The 22,782-nt window shown below is 42.7% G+C and overlaps 1 protein-coding gene across 5 annotated transcripts in view; it reads right to left on the bottom strand.

Moving 5' to 3' along the window:
- Positions 1-2,750: 2,750 nt before the first annotated feature.
- The window catches only part of mamdc2a (MAM domain containing 2a), a 43,525-nt gene continuing 23,493 nt past the window's right edge, over positions 2,751-22,782 (bottom strand). For 3 of the 5 annotated variants that reach the window (XM_034691078.1, XM_034691082.1, XM_034691081.1), the window contains 12 exons: positions 19,681-19,765; positions 19,467-19,586; positions 16,078-16,334; positions 13,132-13,225; positions 12,863-13,009; positions 10,765-11,030; positions 10,582-10,678; positions 7,301-7,444; positions 6,853-7,106; positions 4,552-4,636; positions 3,131-3,238; positions 2,751-3,036 (listed from right to left, as the gene is read on the bottom strand). In XM_034691078.1, coding sequence (XP_034546969.1) covers positions 3,177-3,238; positions 4,552-4,636; positions 6,853-7,106; positions 7,301-7,444; positions 10,582-10,678; positions 10,765-11,030; positions 12,863-13,009; positions 13,132-13,225; positions 16,078-16,334; positions 19,467-19,586; positions 19,681-19,765 — 1,611 coding nt within the window. In that variant the 3' untranslated portion in view covers positions 2,751-3,036; positions 3,131-3,176. Of the gene's footprint in view, positions 3,037-3,130; positions 3,239-4,551; positions 4,637-6,852; positions 7,107-7,300; positions 7,445-10,581; positions 10,679-10,764; positions 11,031-12,862; positions 13,010-13,131; positions 13,226-16,077; positions 16,335-19,466; positions 19,587-19,680; positions 19,766-21,414; positions 21,825-22,782 lie in introns of those variants that run through there. The other 2 variants (XM_034691079.1, XM_034691080.1) reach the window with 2 other exon arrangements.

The raw sequence follows: 22,782 nt of genomic DNA, 5'->3' as shown, positions 1-22,782 counted from the left end.
AGTTGACGTAGTGAAAAACACAAACCATGTGCTGAGGACCGGTCTGGAATCAGTTGTGAATCAGCTGCGTGTGAGCGGGGGGCGTCGTTTTGGAGGAGCTCCAAGGGGAGGGCGGGAGCGGTTAGACCAGGGGTGTCAAACTCATTTCAGTTCAGGGGCCACATAAAGCCCAAGTTGACCTCAAGTGGGCCGGACCAGTAAAATCACAACATAATAACCCTATAAATAACGACAACTCCTCATTTTCCCCTTTGTTTTGGTGCAAAAAAGTACAAGTACATTCCACAAATTTTTACATTTAATGAACTATCTTTTTACCAAAACAACTGTTTTTCGCCATGATGAGTCTCATAGTCGGGCCGAATATGATATTCTTAAGGACTGAAACCTGCTGCGGACACACCAAGCACACAGGTTTAAGATAAGATAAGATACTCCTTCGTTCGTCCCACAACGGGGAAATTCATGGAGTTACAGCAGCAAGCAAGAAGATGTACAGTACAAGAATACATAGAGACAACAGCCATAATTCTCCCAGTCACCTGACACAGTAGTGCTAGTGTTAGTAGTGAAGAGCGCACCTATGACGCACCCACATGTATGGTAAGCACATGTACGAGATGAGACTCCCTCCGAAAATTGTGGATTCACCGCTTCTACATATACGTAAACTTTAGTGTTGGATCTTGAAGTGCTCTAAAAAGTCTATGAAATTCAACCAGATTATGCAAACTGCAAATATTGTTTTTCCTCCTCAAAGGTAAAAAACACATTTGAAATAGTACTTTTATTGAAAATGGAAGTTAATGTCTTCTCTTCAATTTGTCACTTTGCGAAATCATCCCGCGGGCCGGATTGGAACTTCTGGTGGGCCGGTTTTGGCCCACGGGCCATATGTTTGACACCCCTGGGTTAGACAGAGTCCTGAGGAAATGCTACATTCAAAGTCATGCTAGTCTTCCGTGACTACCAACCCTAGCCTTAACTCGCCGCCCCCACAGCTCAACTTTGGCTTTGAATGCAGCCAGTTTATCAGCCAACTTGAGGACAGTTGTCATTCTCCTCTGAAGTGACAGATTAAGTTCATTGAACAGGATGAATATGTCACATAAGTAAGCAGGTTTTGCAATCCACTCCTTGTCACTGGATTGTGCCACCAGAGGGGGGGGAGAGGGGACTTTTCTTCTGAAAAAAATCTCTGCAGCTGCTCTTGTAATTCAAACACTGGCCAGCGATCTCCCCGTCAACAGGAACAGACAGAAGTTATTAAAGAGCATCCGGTTTTTCAAAATAAAACATCTTTCAGCGTAAAACGGAAATATAATAAATAATTTATTCTCTCTGTGCGGCCTGGTACCAAATGGTTGGGGACCACTGCTCTAAGGTAAGGAAAGAAGGGAAGGATGTGTTCACAAGGAGAGAGCTGCCCTTTTGAACAGTCCCTACCTGTACCTGTGTGGACTGATGCACTAACACTCATTCACTGCTCTCAGCTGCCTCCTCATCTCTGATCATTCAGACATTACACTGACATAACTCTGGGAGCTGCTTGTGTCTTTATCCCTGACATACATCCAAAAACAATCATCAGTCAGAATGAGATGGAATATTAGGAATATTAAAAGGTAATAAAATATAAGCCTCAACTCATCAACAAAAACTAAACACACTTAGTTCTTATATGCAGAGATGAATTTAAGCTCCTCATCGTCTTGTCTTCATCATATGCAGGCCTGCTGGTCGTACCTAAAGTCTCTAAAAGTAGTATGGGAGGTAGAGCCTTCAGTTATCAGGCCCCTCTCCTTTGGAATCATCTACCAGTCAGGGTCCGGGAGGCAGACACCCTCTCTACTTTTAAAAGTAGGCTTCAAACTTTCCTTTTTGATAAAGCTTATAGTTAGAGCTGGATCAGGCTTGGACCAGCTCTTAGTTATGCTGCTATAGGATTAGACTACCGGGGGAACTGGCCCACTGCAATCCTATCTCATCCCTTTCCCCCACCCCCCTCATCACTTACTTTAACTCTGCCTGTCCCATTAAAGTTACTAACCATAGACCTTTCTGGAGTCCCTGAGCTCCCTTGTCTCGTAGGTTCCTCTGAGCTGCCGTAGACGTCCTCCTGCTGTGGACGTTCCAGACTCCAGCTGATACGGACGTGCTGGACTCCAGCGGCAACAGCTACTACTACTCGTCTCATCACTATCACCGCTCCCTCTCTCTCTTATTCTCCTCTATCCCTCTTTCCAGACCCAACTCGGTCGAGGCAGATGGCTGTCTAACATGAGTCTGGTTCTGCTCGAGGTTTCTGCCTGTTAAAGGAAGTTTGTCCTCTCCTCTGTAACTAGCTAAATACTGTGAGGTGCAATGCTCATGGTGGATTAAGGTGGGGTCAGACTGAGTCTTATCCTGTCTTGAAGTTGGGTCTTTGTTCATAATTTGACATAGAGTGGGTAGACCTGCTCTGTTTGTAAAAGAGTCTTGAGATAACGTTTGTTGTGATTTGGCGCTATACAAATAAAGATTGATTGATTGATATAAAACAACAAAGATTTATCGTCATCCATCATGATTTTGGGAAAACTAAATTAAAACTGTCCTCATAATTTTATTTGTTTATTGTTGTGTGTGTGTGTGTGTGTGTGTGTGTGTGTGTGTGTGTGTGTGTGTGTGTGTGTGTGTGTGTGTGTGTGTGTGTGTGTGTGTGTGTGTGTGACCGTGTGCTGTGTTTTTTCAAAACAGTCAACAAAAAGAAATGTTTCCAAAGTATTTAATAAACCATGTAAACTCATCCTGAACAGAGTCTGTCAGTGTTCAGGTGGAGATGATGATGATGATGATGATGGAGATGATGAAGATGCGGTTGTTTCCTCTCAGCAGTCAGTCGCTCCACATTATATTTGTATGATCAGAGCGTGTCTCTCTGATGACTCTGTCCGTCAGTTTATTTCCATGATGGTGTTGAACATGAGTGAATCTCTCTGAGGCTGTAACACACGCTCTGACCGTGTCTATCTTATTTACTGTGAATATATGAATCTGTCACACAGAGGAATCAGGGTTAGTGATCACTTCCAGTCTCTCACACTGATGTCAGAAAAAGTGAAGAATAAAAACAGCAGCAAGCGCTCACATGGCTCTACGAAGGTGTAAACTGTCGGGCTTCACTCTGAGCAGGTTCACTTCTCGATCTCGTTGAAATATTCAGAGGATCCGGAGAATGGAGTGACATCAGAGAGATCTGCAGAGAACAACAGCAACAGCATATAATTAAACTATGCAGATAATTCATCATGAATACTGATGCTGCAGTCTTTAACAGAATCAGAATCAGATAGGAGGGAAATTCAGTCATTACAGAGCTCTTATTAACAATGTGTAAGAAAGTCATAATATCAATAGAAGGACTATAATAAGATATAAATACAATAAAATACAAAAAAAAGAATAAAATAAAGATCAAATAAAATAGAATGAAATGAAAAAAATAAAGATCAGATTAAATAGAATAAATGAAAAACAATAAGATCAAATAAAATAGAATAAAATAAAATAAAGATCAGATAAAATACAATAAAATGAAAAAAAATTAACATAAAATAAAATAGAATCAAATAAAATAACATCAAATAAAATAGAATACAATAAAATAATGATATATTAAAATAAAACAAAGATAAAATAAAGATCAACTAAAATAGAATGAAATAAGAATGGAATAAAATAATATAAGATCAAATAAAATAGAATAAAATAAAGATCAGTGAAAATTGAATAAAATAATATAAGATCAAATAAAATAGAATTAAATAAAGATATATTAAACAAACATAAAATAAAGTAAAGATAATATAAAAAGAATAAAATAAAGATCAGTGAAAATTGAATAAAATAAAGAGAAAATAAAATAGAATTAAATTCAGATCAATGAAAATAGAATAAAATGAAGATAAAATAGAATAAAATAAAGATAAAATAGAATAAAATAAAGATCAAATAGAATAAAATAAAGAAAAAATAAAATAGAATACAATAAAGATATATTAAAATAACATAAAAATAAAGATAAATGAAAATTGAATAAAATAAAGATAAATGAAAATTGAATAAAATAAAATAAATAGAATTAAATCAAGATCAATGAAAATTGAATAAAATAAAGATCAATGAAAATGGAATAAAATAAAATAAAGATAAAATAAAATAGAATTAAATAAGGATCAATGAAAATAAAATAAAATAAGGATAAAATAGAATTAAAAAAAAGATCAAATAAAATAGAAAAAAATAAATATCAAATAAAATAGAATAAAATAAAGATATATTAAAATAACATAAAATAAAGATAAATGAAAATTTAATAAAATAAAATAAAGATACAATAAAGATCAATAAAAATAAAATAAAGATAAAATAGAATAAAATAAAGATCAAATAAAATAGAATAAAATAAAATAAAATATGTTAGCTATGTACATAAGTGCTGGGAATGAAGGAGATATGAACAGTGAATGAAACTGCTGTGTACAGAGATATAGCAGGTGGTGTTCTCACCTGTACATGGTCCCCTCTTAAAGCTGACGTCGTCTAAAGCGATGTCACTGCGGAGCGACGGCCCTCTGATGGCTTCAAATATAATCTGAACAAACACACATGATGGACTGTTTAATGTAACTCCTACACAACATAGAGCAGAATCAGTGCATGAAATTCATTTAGAGACATTACTCTGAAGTGATAAAAGAATGATGTACTGAGTCTCCCTCACATCATCTGTTTCTGAAGCCTAACGTCAGCTGTCACTGGATCCAATGTACTGACTGAATCCAAAGTTCAGTCGCCCTAGCATAAGGCAAAGAGGTGGAGTTCAGGCAGGTGTTTAGCCTCCTCGCTAACAGCTACAGTGTGACCGCCTGTCAGTCAAGACAGCCACGCCCCTAATTATGAAAAACTCCTAACCTGAATATCTTTTGAAAAAATCTGTTATAATAAATTCACCCCCTACAGTTAGTGCTGATAGAGAAACCAGCTGTTCAGACTGAAACTGTCTTTGAACCAGGCTGTAAACATGTTTATTTCTGCTTTTTGAATGGGTGTGTATGTGGTCCCATGCTGGGAGACAGCCATAAGTGGGCACTTGAGGAACTGCAGTTTCTTATTGGCCTTATTTCTAAAAGTGGGAGGTTAGTGCTTCTGTGATTCATAACGATGTGAAGGTATTTGAATTTAATGACAGAGGACGTCTTGTTACCTGGTTAAACTCTGCTCACTGCCTCTATAATTAGGCCGTGGTGTAAACCTGAGGCTCAAAACCTCACTGACTGGATGGAAACAGCTCACAGATCTTAAATTCAGACAGGATGACTCTCTCTCTCTCTCAGAGACTTAGAGGACAAACCTCTGAGGCACTAAGAGAAATGGCCGTCTCTACTGACTGACTTTACTGCAGAGGACTCTCTGTGGACCGATATGATACATGGTGTCCTCACCATACTCTTTAAGTTCTCTTTGTTCACACCTGTTGTTTGTGTCTGTTTTTAAAGTGTTTATGTACGCCTTTAATGTGAGGAGAGGACAGAGAAGGAAGCTGAGAGAGAGTGGAGACAGCCAAAGTGAAACCCGGACCACCTGCTCAGAGTACTAAAACCTCTGTGGATAGGGCTTGAGATTTAAATCCACGTTTTGTGTGTGTTCAAAGTTTCTGTGGCCCATGGTTGTTTCCACTGAGGCCAATGTCCCGTGGAGATTCTGTAAATCAGACCAGTGACATAATGGAGAAAAAAAAAGTAGCTGCACGCCATGGAAGGAGACAGACAGGCCGGCATCATCATGTGACACAACACCAAATTCCACTGGATCCACATCCGGTCCGACTCTGGATCTGATAGGTTTCTATTCTAGTCAATGTGTTAACTTCCACTGGATCCATTCCGTTGTGTTCCGGCTGCGTCTCTGATCCGACAGGTCTGAGTCCTCCAGATCAGATACACAAGACTTCTATTTTTGCTGCATGCCCGAGCACGACGCATCAATCTCAACAGAGCAGATGGATGCGGGACAGGAAGTCAGGTTTCACCAAAACAAAATGAAAACATCCGGTTAATTTTCAGAATAAAACACTCTGTGTTATCACCAGATCGTATTTCACTTAACTACAACAACAAACCAAAATCATGATGAGCGGAGCCAGGCCTGGAGTCAACAGGTCAGAGGTTTTCAGAGGACCAGAAAGACAACATGGAGGAGGAGAGGAGCAGGAGGAGGAGAATCCTTGATCCTTGGGTGTTGACGGAGGAGAGAGCCCCCCACCCACAAAGTTCCTGAACCTTTGGAAAAAACTACCGCCCTGAGCAGGGAATGATCAGGGGGAGATTAACTACCAAGGAACTAAATTTAGACCCTGGGTCCTGCTGTTGAAACACACATAGTTCCTCAAAAAGTCCCTAGTTCTTGGGGAATGTTCCTGCTGTTGAAAAGCATCGAAAGATGTGAACATTTACCTGGAAGGAAGAGGTGACAGTATCTGTACGATGTGGGTAAGAATTAGAGAAAGTGACAGATAATCTCTGAGCGTCTGTGTTTGGTTCAATCTGCACACACCTGAGAGGACAACAACCAATCACAGCTGAGAGGACAACAACCAATCACAGCTGAGAGGACAACAACCAATCACAGCTGAGAGGACAACAACCAATCACAGCTGAGAGGACAACAACTAATCCCAGCGGAGCATCAGGAACACCTGCTTTCTATGAGTGAACATGAGCTTCATGAAGATCATGACAGAGATCCACTGAGAGAGGGATAACAGCTGAATGTGTGTGTGTGTGTGTGTGTGTGTGTGTGTGTGTTTACCTGGTGTCTGTTTTCACAGGTGTAGTCCAGCGTGGCTTTCATCCAGCTGATGCTCTGCTCTCCACGTCGCCTCCACAGCAGCGTGTCCGTGCCTCTGTGGCGCAGCAGCACGCTCAGTATGCCTGTACCTGAGCCGTACATGTGGAAGTAGAAGAGCAGACACTGAGGGGACGAGGAGCCCCGCAGGTCAGAGGTCAGGAGGCGGGCCTTATGACCGGGACGCATGAGAGACGCCTCGATGTACATGAAGTGACCTTTAGAAGGACGACAGGGTTATAATCACACACTGAGTGTACTATACATAACACACTGTTTAAAAATAGTGCGCACACACACACACACACACACACACACACACACACACACACACACACACACACACACACACACACACACACACACACACACAGGGTTCCATCATGTGTGTAATAATGGTAGATGAACTCACCCACCCCTGTGCTGTGGTCCCCTCGGGGGCCCGTGTAGGAGGTGGGGGTGTGTCCTCGGACTCTCAGCCAATCGTTGTCCTCAGTCTTGTCCTGGATGAATCCACAGACTCCATCCTCAAAGTCGCACTGAGTGGGGAGGGGGCCTGCCGGGCGGGGCGGGGCAGAGTTTGGGCATTTAAAGATCTTTACAGTTTAAAGCTTTAAAACCTCTGGTAACCCAAATCAACAAGAACGTTCTACCTATGATATTTCAGACCATATGTAAATACTAAAAACTATGTAAAAATAATAGTACTCAACTTTGATCCATTTTCAAATATGTTCAATTACATTTTTAAACACGTTTACACACTGGGTTTTAAGGGGGCTGGTTCAACCTGATATTTATTACATAATAAATATCCAACCAATCAGAAATGAAACACTGAGTCACGTGCACACATGTTCAACAAAACTACTCCGCTCCTGCTCAAACCGTCTCCTGACGTCTCAGCCAGCTCCCCTCAGTGATGTCTTAGCTGTTAGCTTGTTTGCTAATCACGTACTGCCTGTAATCTGTCTGTGTAGCTGTCTCTCTGCTCTTTATACCGCTGTGCTCATGTGTCCCTGTCTGCACATCCACCGCTGAAGATGACAGCTTGTTGTCATTCTTCTATTTTCCTAACTGACTTTTCACTAACTTTCCCCAGGACCGGTTCACTAACTTTCCCCAGGACCGGTTCACTAACTTTCCCCAGGACCGGTTCACTAACTTTCCCCAGGACTGGTTTACTAACTTTCCCCAGGACCGGTTCACTAACTTTCCTCAGGACCGGTTCACTAACTGTCTCCAGGACCGGTTCACTAACTTTCCTCAGGACCGGTTCACTAACTTTCCCCAGGACCGGTTCACTAACTTTCCCCAGGACCGGTTCACTAACTTTCCCCAGGACCGGTTCACTAACTTTCCTCAGGACCGGTTCACTAATTTTCCCCAGGACTGGTTTACTAACTTTCCCCAGGACCGGTTCACTAACTTTCCTCAGGACCGGTTCACTAACTTTCCCCAGGACCGGTTCACTAACTTTCCCCAGGACCGGTTCACTAACTTTCCCCAGGACCGGTTCACTAACTTTCCCCAGGACTGGTTTACTAACTTTCCCCAGGACCGGTTCACTAACTTTCCTCAGGACCGGTTCACTAACTGTCTCCAGGACCGGTTCACTAACTTTCCCCAGGACCGGTTCACTAACTTTCCCCAGGACCGGTTCACTAACTTTCCCCAGGACCGGTTCACTAACTTTCCCCAGGACTGGTTTACTAACTTTCCCCAGGACCGGTTCACTAACTTTCCTCAGGACTGGTTCACTAACTTTCCCCAGGACCGGTTCACTAACTTTCCCCAGGACCGGTTCACTAACTTTCCCCAGGACCGGTTCACTAACTTTCCCCAGGACTGGTTTAATAACTTTCCCCAGGACCGGTTCACTAACTTTCCTCAGGACCGGTTCACTAACTGTCTCCAGGACCGGTTCACTAACTTTCCCCAGGACCGGTTCACTAACTTTCCCCAGGACCGGTTCACTAACTTTCCCCAGGACCGGTTCACTAACTTTGCCCAGGACCGGTTCACTAACTTTCCCCAGGACCGGTTCACTAACTTTCCCCAGGACTGGTTTACTAACTTTCCCCAGGACCGGTTCACTAACTTTCCTCAGGACCGGTTCACTAACTGTCTCCAGGACCGGTTCACTAACTTTCCCCAGGACCGGTTCACTAACTTTCCCCAGGACCGGTTCACTAACTTTCCCCAGGACCGGTTCACTAACTTTCCCCAGGACCGGTTCACTAACTGTCTCCAGGACCGGTTCACTAACTTTCCCCAGGACCGATTTACTCACTTTCCCCAGGACCGGTTCACTAACTTTCCCCAGGACCGGTTCACTAACTTTCCTCAAGACCGGTTCACTAACTGTCTCCAGGACCGGTTCACTAACTTTCCCCAGGACCGGTTCACTAACTTTCCCCAGGACCGGTTCACTAACTTTCCCCAGGACCGGTTCACTAACTTTCCCCAGGACCGGTTCACTAACTTTCCCCAGGACTGGTTTACTAACTTTCCCCAGGACCGGTTCACTAACTTTCCTCAGGACCGGTTCACTAACTGTCTCCAGGACCGGTTCACTAACTTTCCTCAGGACCGGTTCACTAACTTTCCCCAGGACCGGTTCACTAACTTTCCCCAGGACCGGTTCACTAACTTTCCCCAGGACCGGTTCACTAACTTTCCTCAGGACCGGTTCACTAATTTTCCCCAGGACTGGTTTACTAACTTTCCCCAGGACCGGTTCACTAACTTTCCTCAGGACCGGTTCACTAACTTTCCCCAGGACCGGTTCACTAACTTTCCTCAGGACCGGTTCACTAACTTTCCCCAGGACCGGTTCACTAACTTTCCCCAGGACCGGTTCACTAACTTTCCCCAGGACCGGTTCACTAACTTTCCCCAGGACCGGTTCACTAACTTTCCCCAGGACTGGTTTACTAACTTTCCCCAGGACCGGTTCACTAACTGTCCCCAGGACCGGTTCACTAACTGTCTCCAGGACCGGTTCACTAACTTTCCCCAGGACCGGTTCACTAACTTTCCCCAGGACCGGTTCACTAACTTTCCACAGGACCGGTTCACTAACTTTCCCCAGGACCGGTTCACTAACTTTCCCCAGGACTGGTTTACTAACTTTCCCCAGGACCGGTTCACTAACTTTCCTCAGGACCGGTTCACTAACTGTCTCCAGGACCGGTTCACTAACTTTCCCCAGGACCGGTTCACTAACTTTCCCCAGGACTGGTTTACTAACTTTCCCCAGGACCGGTTCACTAACTGTCCCCAGGACCGGTTCACTAACTGTCTCCAGGACCGGTTCACTAACTTTCCCCAGGACCGGTTCACTAACTTTCCCCAGGACCGGTTCACTAACTTTCCTCAGGACCGGTTCACTAACTTTCCCCAGGACCGGTTCACTAACTTTCCCCAGGACTGGTTTACTAACTTTCCCCAGGACCGGTTCACTAACTTTCCTCAGGACCGGTTCACTAACTGTCTCCAGGACCGGTTCACTAACTTTCCCCAGGACCGGTTCACTAACTTTCAGATTTTTGTTGAAGCTTGATGACACATTACATTTTGACATTCTATGTGAATTTTAAATATTCCATTTACGTTTCCTGAGGCTTTAAACTTAGTTTAAATAAATGGCGTTCTTATTTTGTTTCTCTGTCCTACAGAAACAGAGCTTACCTTCGTGTACTCGACAGTCACCCAGGCTGGTTGTGATGTCATCGATGCCGACCAGACCACACTCCCAGAAGTTCTTACAGATGCTGACAAAGACCAGCTGACACACAGAAACACTGCAGTTACCACGACACTCGTTACTGTCCAATGACCTCTCATCACATTCACCTGTCCTAGACTCCTCACCTTGGAGCTCATGGGCTTCATGAAGGTGATCTCCACCTGCGTCCACACGGCCCTGGAGGACTCGCTCAGACTCCACACCTTCTCCTGGGCCACGTTGTTCTCGTCATAGACGTAGAGGAGCAGAGAGTTGTCTACGCTCCTAAACCCCTGCAGCAGGTAGAAGAACTTCACACAGTACCTGTGGTTACCTGGCAGCAAGGGGCCATGGAGACGACCCACATACCCCGGCCTCAAGGTGGCGGGCGCGTTCGCCAACAGGAAACCACCTGCGACGAAGGAGAGGGAGAACGCCATCACTCCAACAGTATTACACACAGTGGCCTTCATTTATTTATATGATACAGTGATAACAGTGTACGCATAATCAGTGGCCAATCACAGGGTACGCATGATCAGGGGCCAATCACAGCGTACGCATGATCAGGGGCCAATCACAGCGTACGCATGATCAGGGGCCAATCACAGCGTACGCATGATCAGGGGCCAATCACAGCGTACGCATGATCAGGGGCCAATCACAGCGTACGCATGATCAGGGGCCAATCACAGCGTAAGCATGATCAGGGGCCAATCACAGCGTACGCATGATCAGGGGCCAATCACAGCGTAAGCATGATCAGGGGTTGATAAATGTGGTGGCCTCATTTAAAGATCACGCCCCCAAATGTTCACCGTTCAGCCAGAGTTCCCCACAATTTACAACAAAAAATGTGTGTGTGTTGAGCCTGTTCCTTCGTGTGTGTCTGTGTGATCCAACAGCAGGTGAAGAGGACACATTTGAAACAGGATAGTGATAAAAACCTCTGCCATAAGGTGCATTTCAACCAAGAGTTCCGGGGTCTTTGAGCCCCCAGAACTACTTGTCCCTAAGCTAAAAGGTTCCTGTGCCCCCATTGTTGTCTGTGTTTCGACCGCGGGCTGAAGTCCCGGGTAGATTGTGTAAATCAGGCCAGTGATGTATGGAGAAAATAAAAGTAAATGCACTACACCACCAGACCAGTAGAGGGCAGTAAAACAAAGAGGAATGCCATTCATCACAGATGACACCATAGAAGCAGACGGACAGGCAGGTATCATTATGAGCAACACAACAGTTAGCCTGTTAGCATGAAGAGACTCAGCTGGTCTGTTTTAGATGGTGCTATATTTCATCACAGATGGATTCACTGAATCAACACGTGAGAGGAGATAAGCACGAGTAACAAAGACGTTTCAACACGCCTTTAAAATCCTTTTGAACTCAAAAAGCCGTGGCAGAGATCGGCCGGTGTTTTGGTTTAAACAGCGACCCTGTTAACTGGAGACTTTCAGCCGGATGCATCCCTCATAAACGTCTTTAGACCATCATTAAATATCTGATGAGGATATTTTGAAATCTTAATAAAAACTAAACTAGTTTGCATTCCCAGGAACTCCCTCTGTGTTTCAACAGCTGTGTAAACTCCACAAACACTGACACGTTCAGCTGAAGGTCTCCAGTTTACAGGGTCACTTTTAAAACCAGAACACCGGGAGAGACGCATTCACGGTGGTCTGAGAGAAGACTACTGTTACAAGCTGCTAACTCAAGAGAATCACAGCTTCTTCTTTTGAAAAGTACACACACATACAAAAAAGATAGAACAAATAAAAACTAATGAAAGAAAGAGAAATAAAGTGAATCACAGATGTGTGTGATGTTATTGTGGACGGAGGGAGGAATAAAAACACTGAGGTTAATCTACCAATCAGACACGTTCAGCATTGCAGGCCCTGCTCCCCAAAAGTCCCGGGACCTTTGAAAAGTACTACCCCCCTAGCAGGGGCTTTTTAGGGGGGAGATTATCTACCCCTGAACTAAATTTAGACCCTGGGTCCTCCAGCACATAGTTCCGGGGTAAAGTTCCTGCCTATATTGTAAACTTAACTTAGAAGTTGAGCTGAGGCGGGGCTTAAGCCACAACACACCCACCTGTCAGTTAACGCAGCCTCACCTGCTCTGAAACTGAGGCTGTAAAAAACATCCTTAATGAACCAACACTCAAAGTAAACGTGTGTGTGTGTGTGTGTGTGTGTGTGTGTGTGTGTGTGTGTGTGTGTGTGTGTGTGTGTGTGTTACCTGTCCCCGTGGTGTGGTCACCTGTCCTGTACAGGTTAGCCTTCACTGTAACTCGTCTCCACACTGCGCTGTCCTCTCTCTCCTGATGGTAGAGACACATCCCTCTGTCAAAGTCACAGTCTGCCACAGTGGGGTCAAAGGTCGGCTCTGAAACACACATGCACACACACACACACACAGGGTCAAAAGTCGGCTCTGAAACACTGACACTGAACACACACTGACATGGTATGTGTGAGTGTGTGGCTGTGTGTCCAGAATAATCTCACCTGTTTCAGTGTGACAGAACTCAGATGAGAACGTGATGTCGTCTATGGCCACGTACCCTCCTCTGGCACTGTTAAAGGCTGCCTCAAACACCAGCTGTAAGAGTACACACACACACACACACACACACACACACACAGGTGACAGTGATTAAAGAGCTCAGTGTGTTATTGTTACACACATGTTGTGAGGCTCTCCGATGTTCTGAAGGCTCACACACACTCAGACATTACATCAGAAACTCGTTCTCTGCTCCCTGGAAAAATCCAGACTGAACTCAGGAAGTGACCCAGATACACACCATTTACAAGAGTTTTTTCCACACACACACACAGCAGACTGCGGCTGACAGCTCAGGAAACACTGCGGTGATGTGAGTGTGTGTCTGCTGCACACACACTGAGGAGACACCCTGTTTTCTGCTCAGATCAGTGTGAGCACGGTGAGGTCTCTGCAGCGTCAGATGAAGCTCAGACACGTTGAAGATGTTTTTATAAATCAGGAATAACTCACACTGAAGCAGACCACAGAGTGAAGCAGCAGTGTGTAGTAGATTCAGTGTATCCTCCATGTTCACACTGATGTGTCTGAGCTGCTGTGGTCAGAGTGAAGCATGCTGGGAACTTTCTGTCAAACTGTATTTTAATATTTGCAGTACCTTTAATCACCTCTGTTAGTAACTGTGCTCTTATTGTCTTAGTTTAATATTAATGACCCTTTTTCCTCTCTGATCACATGACCTCTGAGCAGCTCACATGTTTGTCCTATCAACAGTGTGTTCTCCACTAGAGGGCGCCAGTAATCAATCTACAGTACTCAAAGAGGTCAGATTATAAATCTGTCTACTGTTTCTGATCATGGTGTTGTCACAGGGATGTGTTGAGGGTGAGTTTGTTGTTGTTGTCATAGTGGAGAGTTTCTGTTAGTGTGTATTCAGTCTTTGATTTTTTTTTCTGTAATCTCTAATCTGTGATCTTTCATCTCTAAATTATAATCTCTAAACTATCATCTCTGATCTGTTATTGGTTATCTGTAATCTTTGATTCTCAATCTGTTATATGTAATCTTTGATTTTTGATTTGTGATATGTAATCTGCAATCTCTAATCACTGATTTCCAATCGGTGATATGTAATCTGTGCTCTTGAATCACTGATATGTGATCTGCAATCTGTGCTCTCCAATCATTGATTTGTGATCTGTAATCTGTGATCTCTAATCCCTGATTTAAAATCGGTGATATGTGATCTGTAATCTGTGATCACAAATCACTTATTTCCAATCTGTGATATGTGAACTGTAATCTCCGATCTCTAATCACTGATTTCTAATCTGTGATATGTGATCTGTAATCTGGGATCTCTAATCACTCATATCTAATCTGTGATATGTGAACTGTAATCTGGGATCTCTAATCACTCATATCTAATCTGTGATATGTGAACTGTAATCTGGGATCTCTAATCACTCATATCTAATCTGTGATATGTGATATGTGAGCTCTTATCACTGATTTCTAATAGCAGATTTTTAATCTGCAATCTGTAATCTTGGATTTTTGATCTGTATTTCGTAATCTGTGATCTTTAGTCAAAGGTTTCAAAACTGTGATCAGGAATTGATCTGTGACCTTTAATCTCTAATCTGTGATCTGTAATTTCTGATCCCTCTTCATTGATTTCTAATCTGTGATTTGTAATCTAAAATATGTGATCTTTGATCTGTTATATGTGATCTATGATCTTTAATCTGTGATATTGAATCTATGATATTCAATTCATGATATGTTATCTGTAATCTGTGATCTACGATCTCTTGTATGTGATCTGTTATCTGTGAACTTAGATCCATAATCTGTGGTCGGTTATCTGTGATCTGTTATCTTTGATCTGGTATATGTGATCTATGATCTTTAATCTATGATATTCGATCTATGATATGTTATCTGTAATCTGTGATCTTCTATCTCTTATATGTGATCTGTAGTGTGGGATCTTTGATCTGTATTCTTCAATCTGTTATATGAGATCTGTAATCTGTGATATTCTATTTATTATCCATAATCTCTGATCTCCAATCACTGATCTCTTATCTCTGATCTGTGTGGAACACTTTAGCCTACAGACCCAGTCTGATTTTATGCAATTGTATGGAGTTTATTTCAATGGTATGAAGTTTGTATGCAGCTCTATGTAGTTGTTTTGTATTCTTCTTGTAGTTGTTTTAAGTTTTAATGTCTTATATGTAGGTTTTTGAGGGATTTTCTGTAGTTTTTTCATTACATTTTAGTTAGTTTGATGCAGTTGTGTGAGCTGTTTGTAGTTTTGATGTATTAGTATGATGTTATAGTATGTAGTCATATATAGCTGTATGTAGATTCAGTTTAGTTGTTTGTAGATTTACAACCCGAAATCCAAAAGAGTTAGGACACCGTATAAATGTTTATTAAACATAATCTGATGGTTTTTAAAATTATATAAAAAAAGTCAGATTTTGATTCATCAGATCAAAGGACAGTTTTCCACTTCCCCTCAGTCCATCTTAAACGGGCTCAGGTCCAGAGAAGTCTCTATAGTTCTGGATCAGGTTTATATATGGTTTCCTCTTTGCATGGTTCAGTTTGAACCTGCATTTGTGGATGCAGTGAAGGATTTTGCTCTATGTTCAATTAAATGTAGACTTTGAATGATTTAAATCTCTTTCTATTAACAGTTCACACAGCATACCACATTTTTTGAAATTGAAGTATGTTGTTTTGATGTAGCTCCATATACTTTGATGGTTATGCAGTTGTGGTTACTTTCAATGTAGTTGTGTGTAGTTTTTCATATTTTCCCCACTACCCAAAGGCCTTTAGTGTTAGTAGTATGTGGTTCTGATGTAGTTGTATGTTATATAGAGATGTTTGTAGTTAGTTTATGGTTTATGTAGTTGTTTGTGGTCCCTGACCTCCAGGGGTCTTGGGGCCTTGATGTCCACGCTATGATGAGCCCAGCCGGAGGTAAAGTAAACATCAGGCTTCCAGACGTCCTCGTAGTGTCCCTGCTGGTCTCTGGTGAAGATGGAGAAGATGTTTCCTATCTCCTGGTCTCTGTGGTAGAAGAAGGACAGACAGCCCGACATCGGCACAGTCGTCATGGGGGACGTCAGCTTCGCCACTTCCTGGAAGTGTTTGGCATAGACCGAGTCCACATACATGTAGTGACCTGTAAGACATGACGATGATGATGATGATGATGATGATGATGATGATGATGATGATGATTTCATAATTATTATTAAAAGTGCTAAAAATTAAGCCACAACTGATGTCCCAAAAACCTGCAGTTCCTCCAGTGTCCACTAGAGTGTGTCTCCTGCAGTGAGTCAGTCCCCATAGAGCCCCATTTTAAAATGTTACAGCAGTTTGGGTCTCTATAGCTCATTTCCGTCTCCATGACAACTGTACAGCTGAATTTATTTAAACAACTCACGTGTTTACAGCACGTTAAATGTGTTCAATACCATGTTCAATACTTGATTCTGATTGGCTGAAACCCCATAACACTAGAAATAAACACCAGGGACAACCTGATCAAAAAGTACATATCAAATCAATCTGCAGAGAGGAGAACAGAATGGAACAGATCAAAGGAGGATAGAATGGAACGAAACAGATCAAAGCAGAATGGAATGGAACAGAACAGATCAAAGCAAAATTATTATTTTTAAAATATTTATTTATAGGCTCTTGTTTGCTAAATATATATTTCTTTTGCACGTCTACTCTGTGACTGTAACACTTGAATTTCCCCGTGTGGACGAGTAAAGGAATCTCTTATCTTATCTTATCTTATCTTATTTTAAAACAGAATGGAATGGAACAAATCAAAGCAAGATAGAATGGAATGGAAAAGATCAAAGCAGAATAGAATGGAATGGAACAGATCAAAGCAGAATAGAATGGAATGGGACAGATCAAAAGAGAATAGAATGGAATGGAACAGATCAAAGCAAAATAGAATGGAATGGAACAGATCAAAGCAGAATAGAATGGAATGGAACAGATCAAAGCAAGATAGAATGGAATGGAAAAGATCAAAGCAGAATAGAATGGAATGGAACAGATCAAAGCAAAATAGAATGGAATGGAACAGATCAAAGCAGAATAGAATGGAATGGGACAGATCAAAAGAGAATAGAATGGAATGGAACAGATCAAAGCAAAATAGAATGGAATGGAACAGATCAAAGCAGAATAGAATGGAATGGGACAGATCAAAAGAGAATAGAATGGAATGGAACAGATCAAAGCAAAATAGAATGGAATGGAACAGATCAAAGCAGAATAGAATGGAATGGAACAGATCAAAGCAGAATAGAATGGAATGGAACAGATCAAAGCAGAATAGAATAGAAGGGAAAAGATCAAAGCAGAATAGAATGTAATGGGACAGATCAAAGGAGAATATAATGGAATGGAACAGATCAAAGCAGCATAGCATAGAATGAAACAGATCAAAGGATAATAGAATGGAACATATCAAAGGAGAATAGAATGGAACCTAACAGATCAAAGGAAAATGGAATGGAACAGATCAAAGCAGAATAGAATGGAATGAAACAGATCAAAGCAAAATAGAATGGAATGGAACAGATCAAAGCAGAATAGAATGGAATGAAACAGATCAAAGCAAGATAGAATGGAATGAAACATATCACAGCAAGATAGAATGGAATGGAACAGATCAAAGCAGAATAGAATAGAATGGAACAGATCAAAGCAAGATAGAATGGAATGGAACAGATCACAGCAGAATAGAATGGAACAGATCAAAGCAGAATAACAACAGTGATCAATTGTAGACAGACAAAGAGACACCAGGGATGACCATATACATGTCAGTCTAATCTGAGTCAAGGAGTCGGTCACATGTCCCCTCTGCCTGTTGACACTGTGGTAAAAACTCTCTCTATAGCTCATTTCTCTCTTCATGACAACTGTACGGCTGAATTTATAAATAACTCACCTGTTTAGAGCAGGTTAAGCGTTAAAGGGAGGGAGAATCAGGGGCATGGTCTTTTTGTGTGCACTTGTGTTGAATAACAGACCGTCCTAGAAGTCTGATCCACAGTTTTAGTTTACTTCGGGGCTTTTATGCCTTTAATGAGAGGACTGGGTGGTGGATAAAGAGAGGAGAAGGACGAGGAATAAAGGGCTGCAGGTTGGAATCAAACCAAGGTTGCTGTTTTGAAAACTAAAACCTCTGTGCATGTCACAGTGACATACAGTCACACTGTGATGTACAGTCACAGTGTGACTGTACATCACAGTGTGACTGTACATCACAGTGTGACGGTACATCACAGTGTTACTGTACATCACAGTGTGACTGTACATCACAGTGTTACTGTACATCACAGTGTGACTGTTCATCACACTGACTGTCTCTTTAAACCCAGTCAGTGGAGACAGACAAGCTCAAACCCTCAGATTATCACCTCTCTAATTACACACTGAACCTCCACAACCATCAATCATGTGACCTGATCATGTGACCAGACTGTCAGACCACAGAGCTGTTAGCAGTGAGGCCGAGCTCTGACCCTCAGTGACCCTCGGTGTGTCAGGTGGTTTCATGAGGCGTGCGGTTCACTGGTTTAACCTGGAGTAGAAGTGTTTTTGATCCAGCACACAGATCTTCACTCACTGATGATGCTAAAAGAATGTTTTAGAGTCCTAAAACTGACTGATGAAAGTAGAAGAAAGGCATGTGTGCCTTTAACTCCAACACAAACACAAGAATATATGACTAATTGTTGTTACTATGGGGAGCTTTGTTTGTTATCTGCAGTGCTGATTGTAGTAGATGAGCTCTCTGCTCTGGTGGTCTAGTCTCTGTCACATGGTTCATTAATACAAAGCAAAGGACAGTCTGCATCGCCCTGCCTCACAGTCAATTCATTTTATATGAACTAGTTTAAACACTCAAACTCAGTGTGCGTGCGCGTGTGTGTGTGTGTGTGTGTGTGTGTGTGTGTGTGTGTGTGTGTGTGTGTGTGTGTGTGTTTCTCCTGAGCAACACTCAAACCTGCTCATCATTCTGCACACTAACAACCAGCTGTGACTGCAGGCGTAAACAACTGACCACACACACACACACACACACACACACACACACACACAGATATGTGTGGTGCACATTAGCACACACTGACTGATGTGTTAGTGTTAGCTGTATGATCAGAGGGACATCCAGAGCAGAGACAGTTTATCAAGATGGGAGGACAGACTGAGTCTAGTTTTCCTGCAGTGTTTGTTAGTGTGTGTGTGTGTGTGTGTGTGTGTGTGTGTGTACCTCTGTTGTCGGTGTGGTTGTCTTCTCTCTCTCTGGTCAAACTCCCTCCCACGTACCAGTTAACGTTGGGGTTCCAGCTGTTGCTGTACCCACACAGGTGATGCTCCTCAAAGTTACACTCTGCTCAGACAGGTACAGACATACATCATATTCAATGTGAGACAAACTTCAGGAATACACAAAGCATACAGTCTGTGTGTGTCACGTGACTGACCTAAGCAGTAACCAGGTACAAGGTGGATTTCAAAGATGGCCACGCTGTTTCCTGATCCTCGTTCTGGTCGACCTGTCAGCAAAATCTGAGAGGGAGAAAATACCTGAGGTAAATGGACTTGTACTTATATAGCGCTTTTCTAGTCTTTCTGATCCCTCAAAGCGCTTTTACACTACTCGTCACATTCACCCATTCATATCCATTCACTCGCTGATGGTAGAGGCTGCTACAGTAAGGGACCATCAGTGTTAGCTAATCTCATTCGTTCACATTCACACACCTCTGAACAACAGAGGGAGCGACTCTGGGTTCAGCGTCTTGCACACCGGCATGTGACTGCAGGAGCTGGGATCGAACCGCCAACCTTCCGATTGATAGACGACCGACTCTACCCACTGAGCCACCGCCGCCCACGAGGTGACAATCTCCCTGAGCAGGCATCAACACAAACATTTCATTCACTCTGTTTTCCTGTCATCATTTCTTCATTTCAGGTGTTTTCTTCAGATCTGAACTCTTATTCCTGTCTAGTGATAGCAGAGCTAGTTTGTTCGTGATAACAGGATACCTTTCTGCTGACCTGTGAAACAAAACAACAGTCTGGTCACCGTTACACTATTTCTGTGTTTGTCTCTGCTTTAAAGTTCTGGAGGTATCAGTTAAAGGTGACATATCATGCAAAATTGACTTTTTAATGGTTCTCTAGCTGAAACATGTTTCCCTGGCATGTCTACAAACCCCCCGAGAATGAAAAAAATCCATTCTGCCCCTGTTCTGATTTCTCCACCTTTCTGTAAATGTGTCTAAAATGAGCCGTTTCAGACTTCCATGTTTTTGTTACGTAACAACAATATCCGGTCTGTCACGGAGTCAGAGCTCGGAGCTTGTTCAGCCCATAGACTGTATAAAATAATACTGAATCCCTCCCCCGTCTTTCATTACCTGCACAAATGTGTGCTAACAAGGAGCTTAGGAGGGAGGCATGCTAGTTGTAGGCTGTCTTAATAAACACAAAGGTTGGTTTTACTCCCCACGTCTGCAGATTTGAAGATCTAGTGGATGATTTTTATTTTTCATGGATAAGTGCTAGTGCTAGTTAGCATAGCTACATGTCGTAGCTGTGTACCAAGACACATGTCGACATACTGACAAATAAAACAACAAGAAACACTAAATCTGTGACCAATCCTTCAGAAAGGTCCTGCTGCCTTTCTGGCAGAGGTTGGTTTTACTCCCCACGTCTGCAGATTTGAAGATATAGTGGATGATTTTTATTTATCATGGATAAGTGCTAGCGCTAGTTAGCATAGCCACATAGCTACATGTTCATAGCTGTGTACCAAGACACACATCTACATACTGATAAATAAAACAACAAGAAACACTAAATCTGTGACCAATGGTTCAGAAAGGTCCTGCTGCAGGCGCCTCTCCGTCAGGATCAGATTCTGGATCAGATTCAGAGGGTTGAAGTAACGCAGGTCTGTGAGCAGCCGTGTATATTCAGCCAACATGTAAACATTAGTTCAACGTGCTGGAGAGCTGAGGCCACATCCACTTCCTGAGGGGGCGTGGTCAGAGAGAAAACAGAGTGTTCTGAGGAGGACTGATGAAGAGGGTTTTTCAGGCAGAACGAAAACTGATTTCAGTGTTTTTTTGAGCATAAACTTTAAAGACATGTTTTGGGGACCTCTTAGACCAATATATATTGATGAAAAAAGTGTGATATGTCACCTTCAAGATCACCGGTGTCCTGTTGTAACAGCTCTGCAGATGTTGTGTCGACGCCAAACCATACGCTGTAACTTGTAAGTTTCTCATTGTAGTTGCATTCACACCGGACGCAAACAATCATGCTATTTGCGCAAATACAAACAGGAGAATGTTCTGTGTTTACTCTCATCAATCGCGTGTACACGGGTGCCCAAGATGTGAATTTTCACGAGAGGGGGGTTCCCACGCCAGACCAGTCTGTCGTCATCAAACAAGTTTGAGCCGGTTTCGCTAAAGGGGGCAGAGCTAACTTCCCAGTATAACAGATTCAAAGTAACAGACAAAGGTTTTCACAACTCGCTGGACATCAGATTTTTTTAATTCTTGCAAATTATGTGCGCGTATTATTAGCTACATTCGCGCAAATGAATTAGCTTCATTTGCGCAAATCGCGTCATTCATGCCAGCCCAATTTGTGCCATTCACGCTGCCAGACCACTACTCATGGGTATTTGTGTCTTTACATTGACTTTACATATAATTCATTCGAGCAAATAATTTTATTCACGTTTGGTGTGAACGCCCCAATAGGCTGTACCCAAGCAGCAACAATTATGGTGCGTTCACACCAAACGCGAACGATTGCGCTACTCGCGCGAATGAATTGCTCTACTCACGCGAATGACTCGCTCAATTCACGCGAATGAATTGCTCTATTTGCGCGAATGACTCGCTCAATTCACGCGAATGAATCGCTCTATTCGCGCAAATGAATCGCTCTATTCGCGCGAATGACTCGCTCAATTCGCGCGAATGAATCGCTCTATTTGCGCGAATGACTCGCTCAATTCACGCGAATGACTCGCTCAATTCGCGCGAATGAATCGCTCTATTTGCGCGAATGACTCGCTCAATTCACGCGAATGAATCGCTCTATTCGCGCAAATGAATCGCTCTATTCGCGCGAATGACTCGCTCAATTCACACGAATGAATCGCTCTATTCGCGCAAATGAATCGCTCTATTTGCGCGAATGACTCGCTCAATTCACGCGAATGAATCGCTCTATTCGCGCAAATGAATCGCTCTATTCGCGCGAATGACTCGCTCAATTCGCGCGAATGAATCGCTCTATTTGCGCGAATGACTCGCTCAATTCACGCGAATGACTCGCTCAATTCGCGCGAATGAATCGCTCTATTTGCGCGAATGACTCGCTCAATTCACGCGAATGAATCGCTCTATTCGCGCAAATGAATCGCTCTATTCGCGCGAATGACTCGCTCAATTCACACGAATGAATCGCTCTATTCGCGCAAATGAATCGCTCTATTCGCGCGAATGACTCGCTCAATTCGCGCGAATGAATCGCTCTATTCGCGCGAATGA

This window comes from Notolabrus celidotus, chromosome 9 (genome assembly GCF_009762535.1).
Source record: "Notolabrus celidotus isolate fNotCel1 chromosome 9, fNotCel1.pri, whole genome shotgun sequence".
Taxonomy (NCBI): domain Eukaryota; kingdom Metazoa; phylum Chordata; class Actinopteri; order Labriformes; family Labridae; genus Notolabrus; species Notolabrus celidotus.
The sequence above is the reverse complement of the archived record's forward strand: the minus strand, read 5'-3'. Positions and strand labels throughout refer to the sequence as shown.